Consider the following 23,194-nt stretch of genomic DNA (forward strand, 5'->3'; position numbering starts at 1 on the left):
ACTAATAAGGTATAAAACAATGTTTTCTGTAATCGTACAGTAAAATACAACGATAGTAAAATGTGATTTCGGCTTCAGTCTGATTATTTTTATATATAATTACAAATCAGAGACATCAGGAAATAAACATTGCAGCACTTCACATTGTGCCCTAAATGTTTTGTGAACGGATTTGGGACTGAACCGGACAAGCGTCACTTGAGCCTGAAAGGTTCTAGAACTTATACCCACAATTCCATGCGCGTTCAAAATGGACGAACTGACGGTGGAGGTTCGTGGCTCCAATGGAGCTTATTATAAGGTAAAATATTTTTATATGATTATTTCTTTTACGCCTTGTATAAACGACTTACATTTTAAACCATTCAAGACTCCGAATACACTCGTAAATAAGTCGTAGTCGTTTTAAAAATGCGCCTGCATTCCTGGTTCCGCTTTTATAATGACTATGGTTAGCATAGCTTTGCACTTCGGATTACGTTTTTAAATTCCAACCCGTTTTCCGACAAGTCCCGCCTGCTGCATTAGGATTGGATAGAAACCTATTTTCGGGTTTTGTCACCCAATCAGAGCGCACACTAGGATACACTTTTAGCCAATCCTAACGCAGAAACTGGAAAATTGCCGGATTACAGGCGGGTTCTTTTCTCAGCTAGTAATATTGTATGCGACCCGAGAGACCTAGCTAGCATCAGGATCGTTTCTCATGTGATCTGCGGTCCGAATAAAGTGATCAGTGATAGATTTAGGATCACCAAGGCTGTGATTTATACATTATTCGGTTAGAGAGTTAATTTATAACTAAGGACATTTCGTTTCAGTCGATTTAATTGATTAATTCTAGAAGTATTTTGCTGATTAGAGGGTTTTCATCTTAATGAGAATATTTTCACTTTCGCTTCTTCTCTAGTAAATAACTTTCACTTTCCTCCTAACTTTCGCTATATCGAAAGGCATTTGAGAAACTCTTGGCAGGGTTCTGATGTAAACCATAATCAGAATGACAACACATCAAACTGGAGTAATGGGATGGATGAAGCAGTCACATAAATCTGATTCACCTCTCAGCATTTTCTCCTCCAACTACATCGTATTTCCTTACACTCAATATAATCTGATTTACAATTATTTCAAAGTAGATTGGTCCATTCCTTCTACGGTAGAAGACCGTAACCCGGTGGTTACACGATCAATTCAATACGGTTTTATTTGTAAACGCGTTTAACAATGGACATTGTCCCGAAGCAACTTTTACAGAGATAAACGGGTTATAAAATATGAAATTATAGGTTCCTTTAAGTTTATCCGTAAAGAGCGAGCCGGATGTGGCACTGGTAACGAAAAATTCAATTCGATTTGTATAGCGCTTTTTACAGTGGACATTGTTCCAAAGCAGCTTTACAAGGAGAGATAAAGAGGTTATAAAAACTCCCTGAGATGGTATGAGGAAGACATCTTGAGAGGAACCAGAGTAAAAAAGTTAACCCATCCTCGTCTGGGTGGAACCAAATGTCCATTTGTTACACTTCTATGATTGTTAAGGTGTGTACTGTTCAGTAATAGGTCTTTGTCATTAATAGGCAGAATGAACTTGTATTAATGTCAAGTCAAGAAGCTTTTATTGTCATTTCATATAGCTGTTTCTCCAGAGCTCTGGTGCTACATAAAACAGCATAGAGCTACATCACAGAACACAGAGTGAAGGACTAAAAGGAGTTTTTCTAGCCACATAAAGTGCATTGTGTGCAAATAGACAATACAATATAGTGTAGAACAGACACACAAAAAATGTAGACCTGTGTACATTCTGTATAATGTTATACAGTACAATGTACAAAAAAAGAAATAACTGTAAACAAAAGTGTCAGGGGGTGTTTTGAAATGCAGTCCAATTAAATTTGCATAGCGCTTTTAATAATGGACATTATGATCCCAAAGCGGCTTTTCAGAGATAAATAGGTTACAAATGTATTTGGTAGTGCATGCATGTTTATCCCTAATGGGCAAGTGGGGATTGTGACAAAGAAAAACTCCCTGAGATGGCACAAGGAAGAAACCTTGAAATAAAAACAGACTCGAAAGAGAACCCATCCTCATCTGGGTATCACTGAATGTTTATTATTTACAGTTCCATCACTAAGTTTTCTGTTCGCACTGACAGTTCACAAGCTGTTTACACCAGTTTTAGTCCTAAACCATTGTAGCAGACTGTTTGCATCAACTACAGTCCAAATCTCTTTTCATAGTACTTGAGTTGCTCAGTAACTTAAATCTTTGGGCTGGTCATGACCCGGCTGGTTTCCAGTCGGATCTGTAAAGACGACCACATATGACAACCTAGTCTAGGAATATTGTGGTATTCATTGACTTTTTTTGGCACATTCTTGTAAATGTAATTAAAATTCGAACTGAAACAAACTTGATCTATCTGCTGGTCATACATGAGCTCACAGACTCCTGCAATGGGTTAGAGTGTCTCTGATGGACTCTCTTGACTCTATCAGAAAGCTGAGACAGTTCTGGGATCAAACGGATGACCTTCAGGAGGAAAAGGCTTTTCTGTAGCATAGGCGTGTAAAACAACGCTCCCCTGATCCCTGACAGCTCATCTTATTTTGTGCCCATGAGACCGGCACCTTCAGGAAATCCCATCCACTGAGGTTCATGCAGAAGTTATGTCATGCATGCGTGTTCTGCCCCGAGCGTCAGCTGTTCGTTTTTGGATCATGAGCCGTCATTGGTAGATATGAGCGGATAAAATTCTAAAGGCCAGGTCTATTTTTATTTCTCTGTTAGTGAGATGAAAACTTTTCCTGAGCTGCGATCACATGCGAAAACTTTCTCTCGGAGATTCAAAAGCTGTTTATCACACCAGCTTTTCTTGACGTTGGAGCTCTTTTTTTTTCAGGGCTTGTCATTATTTAATCTCACAACCTTCCGAACCACTGCCCCGTGTCTAAACCACTTAGCTACCACTTCTCGTATTGTTCTATCACAACATTAAGCAACACACACACACACAAACCAAACAGGACATTCTTATACATATAACGTGTATAGCACATTTCTGATGCACTCTTTTTTTTTATGATTGTTCTTGTTTCTTCACTACACTATATTGTCCTGCACTGCTTTGTCCCACAATATTGTGCACTTTATATCCTCTGTTTATACATTTTAGTTAGTTAGTTAGTAACTTCAGGATAAAACTCATTGAGAGACACCAAACCCACCACATTGCAGAAATTAGTGGAAATATATAAAATCTAATCGAAAGAACTAGGAAACAACTAGAATAAATACACAGTAATGCGGTCAAGTATCGCAGAACCAACTTCCAACCTCTCTGTATTTTTCTGCATGTAATTTTGAAAAACTCCTGTTTGTCTTTTTCTTTTGTAATATAATTTTTTCACATCGTGGGAGCCTTTAATTAAGAATCTCCCTGCAAAAACTATCGACTGTATTAGAGGTCGACTAATGGTCGGTTTTAGCGATAGATAGGTTGGATCATACTTGCCGATAACCAATCAGCCAATAATGTTTTTTAATGGATATTGGATGGCATCAGTAAATGCCTTTAGGGGCTGCTCTTGTAATGACAGCGTACCGGAAAAACTATCGCTATGGATTTGTGCCGATAGTTCCAGCAATTAACAATCAGTGCCGATTAATCGGCCGACCTTTAGACTACACTCCTGTGTATAAATGATGAACTTGATGTGCAATGTCATGTTTCAGGGGTTCGTCAAAGACGTTCATGAGGATTCGCTCTCCATCTCGTTCGAGAACAAGTACGCACTTTTCTGATTCACACTCATTTTGATTCAATACCAAAAAAAAAAAAAAAACGACTGTCATCATTGTTGTGTAATCATTATTCCTTTTCCACATTAGTTGGCAGCCGGAGAGACAGGTCCCGTTCTGTGACGTGCGCTTGCCTCCTCCAGCTGACGTGAAGAAAGAGATTGGCGAAGGAGACGAGGTGGAGGTGAGCAGTCTGCGAGACTTTGCATTTCTCAAAACCGCTTTACAAGTGTAATGTTACAACTTCTAATTGTTTCTCAGATCCTCTCGAGGGCAAACGAGCAGGAACCATGTGGCTGGTGGCTCGCCAAAGTACGCATGATGAAGGGAGATGTGAGTATACAGCGGAGATCCCATACACAACTTTTCACTTTCTGTTTCTGCATCATCTGCAGCACCACGCCAACTCTCTCTCCCTTTTCCTTTCAGTTCTACGTGATCGAGTACGCAGCCTGCGACGCCACGTACAACGAGATTGTCACGTTCGAGCGTCTACGGCCGGTGAACCTCAACAAAGCTGTGACGGGAAACACCTTTTACAAGTGCACCGTTCCTGTTCCTGATGACCTGAAAGCCGCGTGAGTGCACTCTATTTATTTATTTATTTATTTAATTCATTACTTATTTAAATGAAGTTTAACAAGGTCACCTTATTAAGACACCACGGTGAGTGATGCAGGAACTCCAGTAAAACCCAAGGATAAGTCTGCAGCTTTCCTTTCCTACAAAAATTATTATAATAAAAAAATTGCATAATTACATTTGTTTTTAAAAACAAAAAAGTATTTTTTAAATATAAAAAATGTTTTATCTTCAGAACGTGTCGTTTTTATTTTAACCTATTTTACCTCTCAAATTAGATCATTTATCTTTTTTCTCACCCTTTTACCTTTTAATCCCCAAATCTCCATAAAACCGTTCAAACCTGTGCTTTTGTCCACCCAAAGTATACTTTTTTCTTTACTCATATACTCTTGCATAATCTATCATTAGCCAAAAGATATGAACTCATTCAGTCATTCTAAAATCCCTCTATACACCCCTATGAGCTCTCCATGGTGCCAAAATTGCACTTTTTTTAAACTCCAGAAAAATCTGTTTTATTCTGATTACCTCATAAAATGTCAAATTTCCAAATGTCTCTTTGAACCGCCACTTTTTAACCCCTTTACTCCTCAAAAGCTAATTTTATCTTGCAGAATCACATTCCACTCGCTATCTTCCTTCAAAATCTTAATTTTATTCCCTTTAACGTAATGAAATCTATCATTTACTTATTAAAACTTATTTCCCATGCTTTGTCAGTATGCCCCTTGACTTTTTTTTCCAAAGCTACCCCTACTAAACTCGCCCTGTTCTTTCCGTTTTTTTTTTTACTCTCTCTCAATTATACTCCAAAATGACACTTTTAACTTATTCAGTGGTCAAATCTCAATTAATTTCCAAAACTCTCCATTTTAGTGAATCTAGAAACACACATACTTTCTTTCTTGTTCCTTATAAAACCTTGTTTGTTTGTTTTTGTCCCCCGAAGTTGTGAGAGTGAGCTTGCTCATAAGGACTTTAAGAAGGCTGTAGGAGCAAGCAGGATCGTCTTTAACCCTGAAGGGTGTGATCTGCTTGTCCTGGTGAGTGCTCAACATGTTCACATGCATTTACACTTTTAGGACAAACAAAAATACATTGTGTATGATTTACAAAATTGATTTGAAGCCTAGTAGGTCTAGTTTACTTTCAAAATATTCACAAAAATTCATATTAACTGTTAGGATAAATATACATTATATTGACAAACGTTTGTGGACACCTGACCATAAGATTTTAAATTTTGCTGTTTTAATAATCTACACTCTTGTGGGAAGATGAGCCATTAGATGTTAGTGTGCTTGTGGAGACTTTGGTTAATTTATCCACATAGTAATGTGTTCCAGGCCACCCCAAAGGCCACCCCAAAGGCCACCCCAAAGACTAATCTTCCAATTGCAATATAACTGGAAAAGTCAGGTGTCCCAATACTTATGTCATATATCATGTATGTGACATTTAATGTGTGCTCTTAATTTATACATTGCATGCTGAGTCTTGCATTAAATAAATAAATAAAATTGTATATATTAGATATTCTATGCTATAAATATAATTAATTTAATCCTTGTATTTAATAAAATGTTGAGCTTTTTAAGTGTCATATTTTTCTCAAAAAACAGAAGCTTTGCATTATTTTCACTTTTTAAAAACCTTTTGTTTATAACCCACATATGCCACTCTAAAAAAGGCTCCTACATAATCAAATGTTAAAGTTGAAAAAGCTCAGTTTTTATTTCCTTTTGACATCATGAGCAATTCTTTCTCACACTTTATGTCCTAGTGTCTGCCATTTATTTATTTTTTTAACCACCCCTTTCCTTCCATTTACTTCAATTCATATGTAGCTCTTCAAAGTCTTCTTTACCTGGCAAATCCATACTCACAATTCACAATTCTCCCAAAGTTCTCTCACATTTCTAAAAAAAAAAAGAAAATGTAAGAAACCTAGATTGTTTCCTTTTGAGGCAGCACCTGTATGCACAATGAAAGGTCAAATGTTTATTGATTTGATGTGTGTGTTTGTGGTGTTGTACAGTCTGTAAACGAGGTGACAGTGAAGAGAGTGTCTCTCTTGAGTGACATGCACTTGAGGAGTATCCGGACTAAACTCATGTTAATGTACAGGAACGAGGAGGCCACAAAGCACTTAGAGGTAACGACACGTTTCCCAGAAGCCAGTGTAGTTCCTTTTCTCCTCTAGAGACAGTGAGGGTAAAGAATAGCACAAAAAGCCTGATGGACTGCATTTAAGACTGTTTTACTTTTAAAAAAAATGAATTGGATATGATTTGACACAGAAGACTTTGTAGTTATTTGCATTAGTTTGTAATAAGACTAGTGTTTCCCAGTGCACGAAGCAGTTGGCATCAGCGTTCCAGGAGGAGTTCACGGTGAGGGAAGACCTGGTGGGTCTCGCCATCGGCAGCCACGGCACAAACATCCAGCAGGCCAGGAAAATTCCAGGAGTGACGGCCATAGAGCTGGACGAAGAGAGCGGCACGTTCAGGATTTACGGAGAGGTATAAGTCAGTCATGTCAGTCCGGATCTTTGATCATCTCTAGCATGAAGATGTGTGTATTAATGTATCGGTCATAAATTCTCTTCAGACGACCGAGGCTGTCCAGAAAGCAAGGAGCTACCTGGAGTTCCTGGAGGAGTCTGTACAAATTCCCAGAAATCTAGTTGGTAGGTGTGAACCTTCCCCAACCTTTTTTTTGTTTATTCGAGTTTTTCGCTCACGGTTTGTTCTGTCGCAGGCAAAGTGATCGGTAAAAACGGTAAGGTCATTCAGGAGATCGTGGATAAATCCGGGGTGGTGCGAGTACGGATTGAAGGAGACAACGACAACAACCTTCCAGGCAAGAGGTGAGCTCTCGTTCTCAAGGAAGTTTCTTTCTGATCTCTTTAATATAAAGAGTAGTGTTAATGGCCCTTCTGTGGTATTTTATTATTATTGAAATTGCAGGGAATGGTGCCCTTCACGTTTGTCGGTACAAAGGAGAGCATCGGAAACGTTCAAGTTCTCCTGGAGTACCACATCGCTTACCTGAACGTGAGTAGTGACGAAATGGAGATTTTGGACAAATGATGATAACTTGTATGGTGATGGTGGTGTCTAAAGATTGTGTGATTGTTTCCTTGTTATTTTTGTGTAGGAGGTTGAACAGTTGAGGTTGGAGCGGCTGCATATCGACGAACAGCTGCGTCAGATCGGTTCGGGTTTCCGCCCCATTTCTGCACGTTCCACCGAGAAAGACAAAGAGAAGAGCTACGGGACGGAGGAAGGCGTCTCCACTGTCACACTGCACTCTGGGCGCTCCTACACGGGCCGGGGGCGCGCACGCAGGGCCGCCAACCACAACTCAGCTTACGGTAACACACTTAATTATGATGTGTTTGGCTGCTTCTTGCTTTATGCATTTTTTTAAAGAAATGTAAAAACATTCACGTTTTTTACATTATTTTCTTTTTCTCAATTTGCCTATGATACATTAATGATGCATATGAAGCAGCTTCCAAAAGATTCACCCCTGTTACAATGCAGTGTGATCCGATTTCGATTTGATTCAGCACAATGCGATTCAATGCAATACAATGCCATGGAAAGAATTTCACAAACACGCCTTTGTAGTGCAAAAAAAAGATTCAATAAAACCAGAGTTTTTTCCTGTTCTGTCTCCAGGAAGATGCAGCTCTACCTCTGCCATGTTAATCTATTCTATGTGACTCTCAGACACTCCTCGGTCTCTGTAGTGTTGATTTGTAGCGTTGACTTTTTTCACATTGTTGCTGACACACCGAATCTTACCATCTCTAGTATATACTGTATACACAGTATCTCTCAAAAGTTAGTACACCCCTCACATTTCATCAACCATTTTAGTATATTTTTTCAAGGGATAATACTATCGAAGTGAAACTGGGATATATTGTAGAGTAGTCAATGTGCAGCCTCTATAGACTATATATATACACACACATACATACACATACATACACTGATTAGGCATAACATTATGACCACCTGCCTGATTTTGTGTTGGCCCCCCTGTTGCTGCCAAAACAGTCCTGACCCATGGAGCATTAGCTTCTTCAGCAATTTGACCTACAGGAGCTTCTTTGTTGGATTAGACCACACGGGCCAGCCTTTACTAACAATCCCCCCCAACCACCATGCATTGATGAGACCCGCCCATGACCCTGTCGCCGGTTCACCTCTGCTCCTTCCATTGAACACATTTGATAGATACAGCCCATGAGTTTTGCAGTTTTGGAGATCCTTTGACTTAGTCGTCTAGTCATCACAATTTGGTCCTCATTTTCTCTGCTTCTAACACATCAACTTTGAGTATAAAATGTTCTTTTGCTTTCTAATATAATCCCACTAACTAATATATGTATGGATGTATATAAATACAAGTGTAACATGAATCCTGCTTGTCCATAGGAACGAACTCTGAGCACTCGTACACCTCGGAGACCGATTCTGAGCGGAGAGATGAGCTGAGTGACTTCTCTCTAAAAGAAGTCGAGGACGAGCGTGGTGTCCAGGCCAGGAACAACAGGAGAAGAGGGGCAGGAGTCAGAGGTCGTGGTGGCTCAGGAGTCCAAGGTCGTGGGGCTGGAAGAGGCTCAGGGAGCACCATGAGCTCAGGTACATTTAGAAACAAAAGAAAAAAAACAGCTTCTGACATGTTTTTTTACAACATGTGCTGAAAAGTGATTAGATGAGCTGAGGAAGATCTCAACAGGTGTAAATTAAAGCGAAGAGTTTTGTGTAAATGAATTATCATGCCCATCAAAAAAGAGATGGGATTCCAAAAACTTGGTTATCTTTCCTGTGGCCTTTGAACAGGTCTGTTAGAGAATAGACCTGTTCTGGAAAAAAAAAAACAATGTTTAAAAGGGAATGGACAGAGAGATATGCATTTATTCTCTGCTTCAGAGGATATTTCTGGAATATATTTTGTTTTCTTGGCAGTTCTGAAGGATCCGGACCGGAACCCCTACAGTATTCTGGACACCTCTGAGTCGGATCAAATTGCCGATGCAGAAGCAAGCGAGTGCGAACCCAGTTCTCGGAGCCGACGCTCGCGACGCCGGCGCCCTGAATCTGACGACAACACATCACTCAGCGAGAACGGCCTCGGCAAGTACACACACTTTCACATTGCTTCTCATCTTCACACACAACTTGCTGCTTTGGCAGGAAGTCTGAACAGTTTAGTGTAGGTTTGTTTTGTTTTTTTGTTATTTTAACTCTTGGCACCTGAAGGTTGTGTAAGCTGTAGTAACCTTCAGCTCAATGCTAAAGTGAACCCAGAAGCAGTCCTGAGGTTGAGTAACGCTGAGATTTCATCTACTCTGCTGTAGATGAGCCTAAGTCTAAACCCCCACGGCAAAACCGCAGCCGTCGCCGGCGCATTCGGCCTCCTGAAGAGAAACAGCCAGGTAGTGCAGTAGCGCATGAACCTAAAGTGTGCATGGAGTGAGCCTTAACCAGTGTGTACTGAGTGTCACTCACTCTTTAAAGGAGTTTTTGAAGGCTTAACTAGATACATTGTGTTTTTAAAATGTGGATTTCCAACAAATGATTACTTGCTAATAAGTAAACATTTTTGTTTTTTTCTCTCATAAACACCAGCATTTTACCAACTATTAATTTGTTTTAAATAAAAGAACAACACATACTACTTAAAAATGTATTGTTACGGATCTTTTACACAGAACCTACAAAAAAGTGTAAACTCCCCTTTCTGGAAGTTTCCAAAAACTTTACCTCTGGCTGTTACAAAGCTCTGACACTGGAGACTCCTTTCTATAAACGTTAAACACATTCTCCTCACATTATCAATGATTGTGTAAATCATTAATTTGCGTCTGCACTATTGTCAGAGCTGGTCTTAGGACATTCATCCGTATGTATAACACATTTTTGGCACGAGTCACGGTCATGCTAACTACTAAACATTCTCTTCTCTGTATTTTGCAGCACGGAATGTGTTTTTACATACAGTGTATGTCAAAAGTCTGGAAACACACAACCTTTTATAGTTTTTGATACGTGCATGTTTCTTTTGTTTCTATGCAATTGAACAGTAAATAATTGGAAGAAAGTTTCGAGGACAGATTTTTGGACATTTTTGGCTCTAACAGAGGAATGTATGTATGACTGATACCAGGAGAGATGATATCAGACTGCTCACATTCAAACATGGAGGTGGAAGCTTAATGATTTGGGGTTGTATTGGAGCAGGGAAGGTTGAAGAATTATTCCGGGTGAAGGGAAAACTGATCCAACATGGCCACCATTCCACACTCCAACATCATGAAATTCAGTGTGGACTGCGGCTCATTGGAACCGACTTCACCATACAACAAGACAATGAGCTCCAGCATACGTCAAAGCTCTAAATGTTATATAGAGATTGAGTGTTATCTTTAATGGAAAAGGCCTGCCCAGTCACTGCACCTAAATCCTCCTGAACCGCTCTGGGACGAACTGGATCACAAGCTCAAGAAGAAATCTGCTAGTGAAAACAACTTTGGAAAAGAGGCGTGAAAAAGTATTTCAGCTGAATGTTTGGAGAAACAAACTGTCCGCATGCCAAGAGCACGTAAAGCATTCATTCATGCTAAGAGAGGATTTTGCAATGAAAACATCTGTACATTATATACCATTAAACGACTTAGTTGGTTGCATATAAACCAAAGGAGCATGCATGTGCCTCTCAAAAACCATAAGTCCAGGTGTTTTTTTACAGGCACTGTAATATGTAATAATTAAACAGGTTTTAATGGAAGATGTTTTTTGTTGCAGTCACCGTGGCCGATTTTATATCACGTGCTGAATCACACAGCAGACAGAGAACACCCCGAGAACTGAAGAAGAATAAAAAAGACTTGGTAGGTCTGAATTCCTGCTGTTTATGATATAAATTATATATCAGTATAAATATCGTAAAATATTATACTTAGACATAATTATTCCACTGTCAGATCCTAAAATAGTTTTACTTATCACCATAGTGCTTTTAAATCCCAGATTGTGATTGGCCAGAGGGTGCGAATTGTTTCTCTATAGCAGAAGCTCTGATAGTAGTGCAGCTGCAATTCACATATGTATGTTAACAATCTTCTAATACCCTATCGTTTCTATAGAAACAGCTCATTCACACAGACTTGTCTAGTAAATAGATTAGAAAACATGGCAGTGACTTCAGAAGTCAGAACCAGGTGCCTTGCTTTTTTTCACAGGAACGTGAGAAGCTACACTATATGAACAAAAGGTATTGGGACACCTGACTTTTCCAGCCATATGTGATTCTTTCCTAAACCTACCACAAAGATGGAGATACACAATTGTACTGGATGTCTATTGAGAAAAGCCAGCTCCATTAAGTTATTGTTTACATGGTCTGGATGGAAAGATCTTGAGTGGCCTGCTGGAACGCTGACTGCACACCAGGCCTCCTCATCCTACCCACATCGGTACATGATTTTACTAACGCCCTTGTTGCTGAATGAGAAAAGTCTGCACAAGCACACTTAAAAAATTTAGAACATCATCTCTGAAGAGTGGAGATTATTATAACAGCAAATGGGGACTAAATGTGGAAAGGAATGTTCATAAATCACATACAAATCATAGTGTCAGGTGTCCATACTTTTGTTCATATGGCGTATGTATCTCTAAGTCTCATTTACTTCCAAGTGAGAAAAAAGAAGGAAAGGCTGGTCCCGGAACCAGTTATTATTACTATTAGTTACAAGAAGAACTCGTGTTCATCAATGTTTTGGAACAATAAATGTAACTAAAAAGATTTTGGATGTTTTGCCTGGGTCTGAGTAAAACACATGGGGTTGTGTGATTAGAGGGAAATAATCACCTCCATGGTGTTCATGGTAATTCCGGTTCATCACACCACCACATTACTGCTTATTTTACCAAGTGTACAGTATGTCTGAAGACACTGTGATTTATTTAATTTAAGATACATAATAGAGGTCGACTGATAGTGGATTTTATCAGTAGCTAGGTTAAATCGTACTTGCCGATAAATGATAAATCAACCGATATGGATACTGGATAAAAATTAAATAAAAACACTCCATGTAAAATAGTTCTGAACTTTATTATAAATAATAATAATAAAAAAAGGAAAAAGTAATGAATCATGAATGTGCTAGATGAAATAAATATGAATGTTCATTTCATTAACTAATTAATACATACAATTATATAATTAACTAATTATAAATAATCAATATAGCGATCTCCGTGCAGCGTGTAAAATCAAACCACGCGTGAAGTCAGTGATTCACCTCTAGAGGCCGCTCTCGTAACGGCAGCGTCCCAGAAGCCGGAAAAACTATCGGTATGGATTTCTGCTGTAGTTCCAGCAATCAGCTGATTAATCGTTGACCTCTAATACATACAATAATCATAATAATCATCTTTCCAGAATAGTCAGATTTGTGTCCAGAAATGATTTGCTGCTTTGTAAAATAAAATAATTTAATCCATATAATTTTTCTGCTCTCTTAGGGTCAGGTGGAAGTCATATCTGAGCACAGCGACTCCAAGCAGCTGACTAACGGCCCCAGTGCTGACGCAGACGAGCCGAAAAAGACACCACGTGCTTCCACGGAAACGAGCCCAGACGGGAAACCCGATGTGGCCAAGCCGAACGCCGTTAACGGACTCTGCTGAACACCTCGATCTTTTCGTGTATTCTTTCTTCAAACAGTCGTAACCTTTACATTTTTACAATAGTGCTTGTATGAGCTCGCCAAAGATTGAAACACACAAACAAATAGACACACACATATATACACACACACACAGACTTCCAGATTCTTCTCTCTGCTGCACTTTTCTCTTCCTTCCCGTGGATCAGGTACAAAGGGAGAACACGAACTAAACAAAAGCAGCCCTGAAGTGCAATGCAATATTAATATAATTTTTTTTTTCTGTCCACTTATCTTTATCATGAAGGCGAAACACATACACTGTATAGCCAAAAGTTTGTGGACACCCGACGATAAGATAATGCTGTGTGAACAACCCATTCCACATTTAGCCCCATTTGTTTTTATAATCACCTCCACTAAATTTTGGAGTGCGTTTGTGGAGATTTGTGATCGTTCAGCCACAAGCTGAAGCTAATTAAGTCGTGATATAGGTGAAGTGTAGAGGCCTGGGGTGCAGTCAGCGTTCAAGTCATCCCAAAGGTGTTCATTCAGAAGGGTTAAGGTCAGAGCCAAGATCCAAGATCTTTCACTTTAACCCATGTAAACCATATCTGCATGGAGCTGGCTTTGTGCACGGGAGCATCCTCATGCTGGAACAAGTCTTGTAGTTCTAGCTAAAGTGAATTTAATGCTACCACTTCCAAAGACTTTCTGTATAGCAGTTTGGAGAAAACCCTCATACCCTCATATAAAATCAGGTGTCTCAATACTTTGTCTATATAGTGTGTGGTGTTTATTCATAAGTCAGCGCTCCAGACCTGCCAAACTGTAACACATTTTGCATCCAAACGTAGTATTTTAACGTCATGCGAATGCTGCTACAAGTAAAAGGAAGCTCTAGAACCCCCCCATTGTTTATAAGACAACAAAAAAAAAAAACAGTTAAGCCAATCAGTAAATTTAAGATCTGTTTTATTATTAACAAAATCTCGGGAAACCCCTTTCTCTCTCGTCTCGATAACATTTTCCTGGGTAAATGGTAAAAGTTTTGATAGCTGACATCTGTTCCTCAATATATTTGGGATTTACAGAAAATTTCTTTCTTGCACATTACATATAATTTCACCATTAATAATGAGCAGAAAGGGATAAACTTACACGTGTATATACAGGGCTTTACGGTAAACAGTAGGGCCTTCGGGGGGGGCGGTGGAGCCACCTCTTGCCTGTTTCTATGACGTTGAGATTAGAAACTCGCATTTGCAATTTTTTAAAATGAATTCCTGTATATAACATTTTTCCTCCTAGAATGTGAATAAAGAAATTGTACATGTAAAAATTTTTTGTATTTACACCTTAAAAAAAACAGGAGTGTCCCCCCCAAAGTGTCGATGACTACTGTAAGCTCCGGTTTCTAACCTGATCTGCATTTATTCCTCTTCAGGGCTGGCAGGTTGTGCTCGGTAATCTCAGTGTTCCTGATTATCTGGTGGGGTTTTCAAAAGTATTCACGCCTTTTTACGTCCTTTTTTTTTTTTTTTATTAGACCGACAAACCTCAGAATTGTTTGAAATGATGATAACAGGACAGAAGAGAGTATAATGCACGTCCTTCTTGTGCTTCATTACAGATGAAATGAAAACGTTTTAAATACACGATCAGATGTGCCTTCAGAGAGTAGTGTCACTGGCTGGCTGTGGGCCAAAATAAAACCTGAAAGGAGAATTAGCTTTTTTTCTTTCATAAATATGCAACCACTTTCATGGGCATGTGCCGAGCTTCAGTTAAACAATATATCCGTGATGTACAGTAGAGTTTATACATTTAGAAATAGGGTACCTACATAGGGTGGGCTGTCTGATGTACGAAAACAAGCACAGATCTCATCCTACCATTTTGGACAAATCCGAAGGAACGTCTCAATTTTGTTCAATAAACAGGACAGAACTGATGCTATGGTTTTGATAACGTCATGAACATGACAGACAGACGCATGATTATGGCACATGCCTGCTTTATACAGTGAGCTTAGGAAATGCAGTCAGAAATATAAAGGAGGTTTTTTTTTTTGCACTGAATTGTAACTTCTGTCCCTTTAGAAAAACATTAGTCTGGAATACTGGTCTGTTACAGTCATCGTTAGGAAAACACTCCATGTGATTGCTTGAACGATCGACTGACAGCGAAAGGAGTCTCGCTTCGGTTTATTTATTAAAGTGTACAGTATTTAAAATGAGAAATGCACAAGCAGATCTTTAACACTAACTCGGCCACCTGAACATTGCACACAGGAGATGAATTGGACTACTGAAAGATCAACTTCCAGATTTTGTGTTCTGTAAACTGTTTGTCCTTCCTTTTTTAAAAAAGATTATTATACTGGTTGTTTTATGTGCAATATGTTTTGTATGCAATTAGTTCCTAAATAAAAATTTGAAACTTACACATAATTTTTTTTTCTTTAATTTTTTTTGTACCCTGAGGCCACACCTACTTCACTCCTTCCTTTCTAAATCTGTAGGGCATCTCTCTCTCTTTCTTTCTCACACCTCCACCACCTACTCCATGCCACACCTCCTTCTTTATAACTAAGAATATAGGCCACACCTCTTTTACTATAACTAACAGACTATAGGCCACACCTTCATTATAAATAAGACTATAGGCCACACCACCTTTACTGTAACTAACAGACTATAGGCCACACCATTATAACTAAGACTATAGGCCACACCTCCTTCATTATAACTAAGAATATAGGCCATACCTCCTTCATTATAACTAAGAGACTATAGGCCACACCTTCATTAAAACTAAGACTATAGGCCACACCTATTTAATTATAAATAAGACTATAGGCCACACCTCCATTATATCTATCTATCTAACTATCTAAAATGGGCAGTTATATAGGCCACACATCTTTAAATGAAATGGGCAGGTTTATAGGCCACACCTCTTTAAATGAATTGGGCAGTTATATAGGCCACACCTCTTTAAATGAATTGGGCAGTTATATAGGCCACACCTCTTTAAATGAAATGGGCAGTTATATAGGCCACACCTCTTTAAATGAATTGGGCAGTTATATAGGCCACACCTCTTTAAATGAATTGGGCAGTTATATAGGCCACACCTCTTTAAATGAATTGGGCAGTTATATAGGCCACACCTCTTTAAATGAATTGGGCAGTTATATAGGCCACACCTCTTTAAATGAATTGGGCAGTTATATAGGCCACACCCCTTTAACTGAATTGGGCAGTTATATAGGCCACACCTCTAACTAAAATGGGCAGTTGTATAGGCCACACCTCTTTAACTGAATTGGGCAGTTATATAGTCCACACCTCTTTAACTGAATTGAACAGTTCTACAGGCCACACCTGTATGGGTAATGGGTAATAATCTAGAATACACCTCTTTCAATGGAACTGATGAGTCCATAAATTACACACACTTCCCTAAAGTTCTAAGGCAACCCTTCTATTACTGGGACTGACACTAGTGCACTAAATCTGCCCACATGTCTGTGCTGGTTTAATTGTTAAAGCTCTGGGTTATTCATTAAAAGGTTGGGGTTCATGCCAAACTGTCACTTGCTGAGAGATGTGAAGAAAATGTATCGGTGACAGTTATATGTGTTAAATAAAGTCTGTTTGTAAACAACAGAATGGTGCCAGGGGCATCACAGGACAATCAAAAGACAATCTGTCATTGTACTGAATTGTGAACCTTGTTGGTCAAAGACCAGTTTAAAATGAAAATGAGACATGCTTCCAGTTATATAATCACCAAGTTTAATGAAAGAGTCACTCACTGAGTGTGTATTAAATTATTTCTTGGCTTGTCCATCCAGTAAATCTTTCGCTTCGTTGATTTTTGCTGCGATGTACGGAGAGCCACCTGGTAAACAGACAAGATGGACGGACATTAGTCTGAACCTGTGTGTTTACCACTGACACAAATAAAATAAAATAAAACCTAAGACTTAAATAAAACTGTAAATCTGTACAAATTAGGCTTTTTTTTTTTTAAGGATAAGTAGCTGTGTGGTGTAAATGTAAAGTAGCCAGATCTATTTTCTGTATTACTCCAGTGTTGGAATAAAACACACACGCACGCACGCACGCACCCACACCCCTAAGATAATGGAGAGCTCACCTCGGTCAGGATGATTTAAGATCATCAGCTTCCTGTGTGACTCCCTGATCTTGTTTCTGTTGGCAGTGGGACTGGCAGAGGACAAGAAAATGACTTCACGCAACTCATTTTACCTTCTTACATCACAATATAGCAATTCTCTACGATACAATCATGTTACAACACAGCCAGTAGAGTTCTGGATTCTGATTGGTCAGATGATAAACAGTGCATTTATGGCATCTATTGATTGGGTCACAGTAACTTGTATGGAAGATGCTGTACACACACACACAAAAAAAAAAAACTAGCAATTGTTGAAATTGGTGAAGGGTTTTTACAAGATTATACATTGTATCTACAAAAGTTTGTGGACATCTGATTATCAGATTAGTGTCCGCTGGAACATCCCATTCCACATTAGTCCCCATTTACTGTAATAATATTCTCACTCTTTTGGGAAGAATTTTCAATAAATTCCGGAGAATGCTTATAGAGATTTATCCAATAGTATTCACACGATTGAGGTCAGTCCTCTATAGCAGGCCACTCAAGATCTTCCATTCCAACCCTTGTAAAAAGTATTTATTCATGGAGCTGGCGTTGTGCACAGGCGCACGGTCATGCTGGAACAGGTTTGGGTCTCCTAGTTCAAATCCTAATTAAATTCGTATACAATTGTGTGCCTCAACTTTGTGGGAACAGTTTGGCGAGGAAGCACATATGGCTGGAAGAAAACAGACGTTCCAATACTTTTGACCGAGTCATTCATCTTTAAGAGGTAAAGCTGTAAATTTAGGGCTTCCAAAATCTTTAGGAGGAAGATTTTTTTACTTGTTTGTAGAGTGATATGTTTTATAAAGTGTTCATTGTTAAATGTTTTTTAAATTAATTAAAATTAATAATAAATGATCACTGGCAAATTGATGTAGTAGAAAAGAGATAAAAATTTTGCTGTTATAAGGAAAAAAATTAAAAACCTTAATTGTGGTGAGAATCTGGACTTCATCACATCACTAAACTTGAATAGTTAGCAGAAAACAAATTGCGTAACTGATGATCAGTACCTGACTCCAAGGATTAGAGACGCTTCTCTCTTCGTCATCTTGGGATCGAATCCTCCTCTGTAGTAACCGCTTCCAAACGTCTGACAGAGAAAACATTACAATGGCTTTTTTTTTTTTTTTTTTAATACACAAATCCTGTGTGTGAGGAGAGTAGTGTGTATAAACACTTACAGATAAAGGAAAAGCCTGAAGAGCTTGCTTCACCTGGGGCTCCATCTGTTTCAGGGCCTGCATGGCATATCGACCTGTTTGGAAAAGAACAGCACAAAAAAGGTGGGTGACTTAAAAGAAAATTACAAATATTGTGCTGTAGGTTTAGAAATAATTTTAGCAAATGATTGCAAATGTTGTTAAGGGGTATTTTGTAGGAAAAAAGTTTATATGAAAACACAGCCAGATATATATATATATATATATATATATATATATATATATATATATATATATATATATATATATATATATATATATAAATAAAACAACTGGGCATGAAAAAACGCACTTCACCTGTGAGCTGCACGGCATCGGGAGAAAAGCTTCACCGATGGTGATTTTTAAACGCACGACGATGCCAAAAGATAAACTCTCGAGAGAAATAGTTGTGAAAGGAAGGAGGAAGACAGTGAACAATGACTTTCTTAGTAGGCTACTGTTTAGATACAAGCCGTGTAACAGACACTGTCTTTCATTAAAGCCTGTGTAAAGTTCATTAGTTTTAATGTAGACACCTGCGGCTTATTTATGTTCAAAATAAAAATCTTCGTAAAATTAAGTGGTTACACATAATGAACTACTAAATATTAATGTTTTAAAAACTCCTTTTTGGCTTTGCATTTGCTCATATAAGTGGCATTTCAGTGTGTGTGCGTGTGTGTGTCTGGGAGACCTCAGTCAGTCTGGATCAGGAACAGCATCTCCAACACCATCACACTGAGCACTGGAGCCCCTCAGGGCTGTGAGCTCAGCCCACTGCTGTTCACTCTTGACTCACTAGTGTGTAGCAATGCACAGCTCGACTCACATCAAGTTCACAGATGACATGACTGTGGTGGGTCTCATCAGCAAGAACAAGAAGTCAGCATACAGAGAAGTTGCAACAGCCTGGTGTAGAACCAGAACAACCCGTCTCTTGAACTTTGACAAAAGCAAAGAAATGGTTACTGACTTCAGGAGAGCACAAAGCGGCCATTCTCCACTGATAATTGATGGATCCTCTGTGAAGATTGTCAAGAGCACCGAATTCCTTGGTGTACATCTGGTGGAAAACATCACCTGGTCACTCAACACCAGCTCCATCACCAAGAAAGCCCAGCAGCATCTTTACTTCCTGAGAAGGCTGAGGAAAGCCCATCTCCCTCCCCCAATCTGCAAGTCCCTACAGAGTCTCTCTTGCCTCTATCAGGGACATTTACACCAAACACTGCATCTGCAAAGCCAACATTGTGAAAGACGACACACCCGTCACACACACTCTTCACCCTCCTGCCATCAGGGTAGCGGTTCCAAAGCATTCGGGCCGTCACATCCAGACTGTGCAACAGCTTTTTCTCCTCAAGCCCTTAGACTCCTCAACACACAGACTGAACCGTACAAAAACACACACAACTACTGTTACTAAACTTTTACAACCTGTACTCAACACACACTCATATTCATCTCAATTTATTCCACCACCATATATTATTTATATTTAATCATAATATACTGTTTACATGCTGTTTTGCATGTTTCCTCTCGACTGTTTTACACCTGGTGCTCTTGCTGTTTTACAGTAGGTTTACTGGTCGTCACTACTTTCTATTTTGTGTTTTTTGTTTTGTGTATTTGTCCCACACTGTCTTGTGTTGTCCGTCTGCACTGTTTGCACCAGACTGCAACACGACGCACTTTTCTATTTGGCGAGGACACTTCAGCTTTTAGCTCTGTGCTCTGTTATGTAGCTCTATGTTGTGTGATGTAGCGCTGTGTTTTGTTATGTAGCTCTATGTTGTGTGATGTAGCGCTGTGTTTTGTTATGTAGCTCTATGTTGTGTGATGTAGCGCTGTGTTTTGTTATACAGCTCTATGTTGTGTGATGTAGAGCTGTGTTTTGTTATGTAGCTCTATGTTGTGTGATGTAGCGCTGTGTTTTGTTATACAGCTCTATGTTGTGTGATGTAGAGCTGTGTTTTGTTATGTAGCTCTATGTTGTGTGATGTAGCGCTGTGTTTTGTTATGTAGCTCTATGTTGTGTGATGTAGCGCTGTGTTTTGTTATGTAGCTCTATGTTGTGTGATGTAGCGCTGTGTTTTGTTATACAGCTCTGTGTTGTGTGATGTAGAGCTGTGTTTTGTTATGTAGCTCTATGTTGTGTGATGTAGCGCTGTGTTTTGTTATACAGATCTATGTTGTGTGATGCAGTTCTATGTTGTGTGATGTAGCTCTATGTTGTGTGATGTAGCTCTGTGTTTTGTTATACAGCTCTATGTTGTGTGATGTAGTGCTGTGTTTTGTTATATAGCTCTATGTTGTGTGATGTAGCGCTGTGTTTTGTTATACAGATCTATGTTGTGTTATGCAGCTCTATGTTGTGTGATGCAGCTCTATGTTGTGTGATGTAGCTCTATGTTGTGTGATGTAGCATCAGGGTCCTGGACAAATGCTTGTTTTATGTAGCTCTATGTTGTGTGATGTAGCTCTATGTTGTGTGATGTAGCTCTATGTTGTGTGATGCAGCTCTTTGTTGTGTGATGCAGCTCTATGTTGTGTGATGCAGCTCTATGTTGTGTTATGTCGCACCAGGGTCCTGGACAAATGCTGTCTTATTTCACTTTGTACTGCATCAGCAACATATGGTTGAAATGACAGTAAAAGCTTCTTGACTTGTGTGTGTGTGTGTGTGTGTGTGTGTGTGTGTTTCACACTTCATCTTTCACAAGTTCATAAGTTTAAAAATCCTGCAAACCTGCGAATCCTGCTGCTGCCAGGGTGAGACCCACGGCCACCATGGTGCTGGCCTGCAAATCACACACACACACACACACACACACACACACACACACACACACACATTAATTACACAGAAACAAAAACAAGGGACATTTGCATAACATCACACACAAGAAAAAAAGAAAAAGAAAAAATACAATACTAGTATAAAAACTTCCAAAATCCCAATATTACTAATATTAGCAAAAATGTTTAGAAATAAGGCAGTAAACATTAATAAATATAAATAAATAATATCGCATGTATAACACATTATGAAGAAAAAAAAACTATGGTATAGGATCTGTGAAAAAAGATCTTATAGTATTTATAAAAATATTTATATTTAAAAAAATAAAGTGTTACCCAAAACATCTTTCCCTTCAAAATCATTGAAATTTTTAGGCGTTTATTCAGAAAAACCTTAGAAACAACATACTGCCTTCGTAAAATGGGCTGTGTGATAGGACAATATACCAGCGATTTTATTATTTTTATATATTTTACTAAACACTAGTATGAGATAATAAACGGATAACTTATGTAATATTGAACACATACACTAATACTGCCACCATTTGTAAATATGAGCAAAAAATTAATTTTTTAACCTTTTGACCTCAAAAAAATATTTTTCTTTATATAAAATTGGGTTGTATATTCAATTACTTAGTATTCATGAAATCTCAAACTCTGATCATTTTTGTGATCAAAAGATCAAACAGTTAAACTATAGAGTTTTTCGCTCACATTCAGAAAGGTGCCAAAATTAGTGGAGAGACTTCTATATAGAAGTTTGTGGACACCTGATCATAGGATTCGTACTTAATTTTTACATCTAATTCCACATTTAGTCCTTATTTACTATAAATGCAATTGTGCAATCCCTCAGCGTTTGATCCGATACATTTTATTTTATTCTGATAAACAAGTCTTTGCATGTACTGTAATGAGGTGAAAGCAGCTAAAGGACACACAGCTCGGATAATGACCTGCAGTTATATTACAAACATTTCTGTGACTTTTTGTGCAACGTAATATTATAAAAACACGATAATGCGTGCACACAATTCATATATAAATCTATAAACCTTAATTCAATATTTTCTTCCTTAACAGCTCGTTAGCTTCTCGTGCTGCTAATCATGCAATAAAGTTCACAGAACGACAGCATTGATTACAATTAAATAAATATATATAAACCATTCATACCATTGTTCCCCTAATAATGTCTCTTTAGTCCTCACGTCTTTAAGCATAATATCTGTAACCTTTTTTCAATACAAACTCTCCTTTTTCCCCCACACACGCATTAATGTCAGAACGTGTACATGTTTTGGTAAAAGGACTTCGAATCTGCCATAAATCGGTACATGGTGTCGTAGCGTTCAATATGTCGCAAAATCAAAGCGAGGAACGGCAAGTCCGGCGACACGGCAATATGTCCGCCATTTTGGAAAGGTCAATACTTCACCATGACCCAAAGCAAATCTATGGAGAGATGTACACCTTACATGATGCAATCTATTCATATTAAAATGCGTTTTAATTTATTAAAAAAAATGTAAACAAATTTTTATATATCTCTTTATATCACAAATGTGTAAATGTTAACTTGGTCATTTTCATTAAGCTTTGATATGTTTGGAAATACATATAACAATCAAAATATATATAGAAAGATAAAGAAAAAGAGGAAAAAAGCAGTGTATAGTAGCCCAATAGATATTATTGCCATGGTAAGAGTAATATTAGTATAAAAACACATCAGGTTCTATTCCTGCCAGCCAACAAAATTAATTATTATATTATATTAGGGGCATAGACTGAGTAAAACTGCACAGTTGAAGACTAATAAAAAGAGACAGAGTGGCATTTTTTTGTAGTTTTAACCTTTTTTTGTTGTGCCAGTACCCATGATACCCTC

General features: G+C 38.4%; 2 protein-coding genes across 2 annotated transcripts; one reads left to right on the forward strand and one right to left on the reverse strand.

Moving 5' to 3' along the window:
• Window positions 1-226: 226 nt before the first annotated feature.
• Window positions 227-14,429, forward strand: fxr1 (fragile X mental retardation, autosomal homolog 1). Its single transcript, XM_046857411.1, is given in 16 exon segments — window positions 227-301; window positions 3,742-3,794; window positions 3,898-3,991; window positions 4,069-4,140; window positions 4,237-4,385; window positions 5,342-5,435; window positions 6,431-6,547; window positions 6,744-6,914; window positions 7,003-7,081; window positions 7,153-7,448; window positions 7,552-7,768; window positions 8,844-9,050; window positions 9,378-9,545; window positions 9,770-9,847; window positions 11,217-11,302; window positions 12,945-14,429. Coding segments are annotated over 16 exon segments (2,097 nt in total). The 5' UTR covers window positions 227-250; the 3' UTR covers window positions 13,110-14,429.
• Window positions 14,430-16,867: 2,438 nt separating this feature from the next.
• Window positions 16,868-22,632, reverse strand: dnajc19 (DnaJ (Hsp40) homolog, subfamily C, member 19). The gene is made up of 6 exons (XM_046857412.1): window positions 22,480-22,632; window positions 21,245-21,296; window positions 18,472-18,545; window positions 18,301-18,380; window positions 17,255-17,325; window positions 16,868-16,996 (listed from the first exon to the last, which is right to left on the reverse strand). Exons 1-6 carry the CDS (start codon window positions 22,480-22,482, stop codon window positions 16,926-16,928), a joined length of 351 nt encoding a protein of 116 aa, XP_046713368.1. The 5' UTR covers window positions 22,483-22,632; the 3' UTR covers window positions 16,868-16,925.
• Between the last annotated feature and the right edge of the window lie 562 nt (window positions 22,633-23,194).

The sequence above is a fragment of the Silurus meridionalis genome, chromosome 9 (assembly GCF_014805685.1).
Source record: "Silurus meridionalis isolate SWU-2019-XX chromosome 9, ASM1480568v1, whole genome shotgun sequence".
NCBI lineage: Eukaryota > Metazoa > Chordata > Actinopteri > Siluriformes > Siluridae > Silurus > Silurus meridionalis.

Excerpts from the sequence above, each read along its gene's own strand:
- dnajc19 (XM_046857412.1), bottom strand. Across the intron at positions 18,546-21,244 it reads GGCAGCAGCAGGATTCGCAG|GTCGATATGCCATGCAGGCC; the intron begins GTTTGCAGGATT and ends TTTTCCAAACAG. Across the intron at positions 17,326-18,300 it reads TCTCTAATCCTTGGAGTCAG|TCCCACTGCCAACAGAAACA; the intron begins GTACTGATCATC and ends GTCCTCTGCCAG.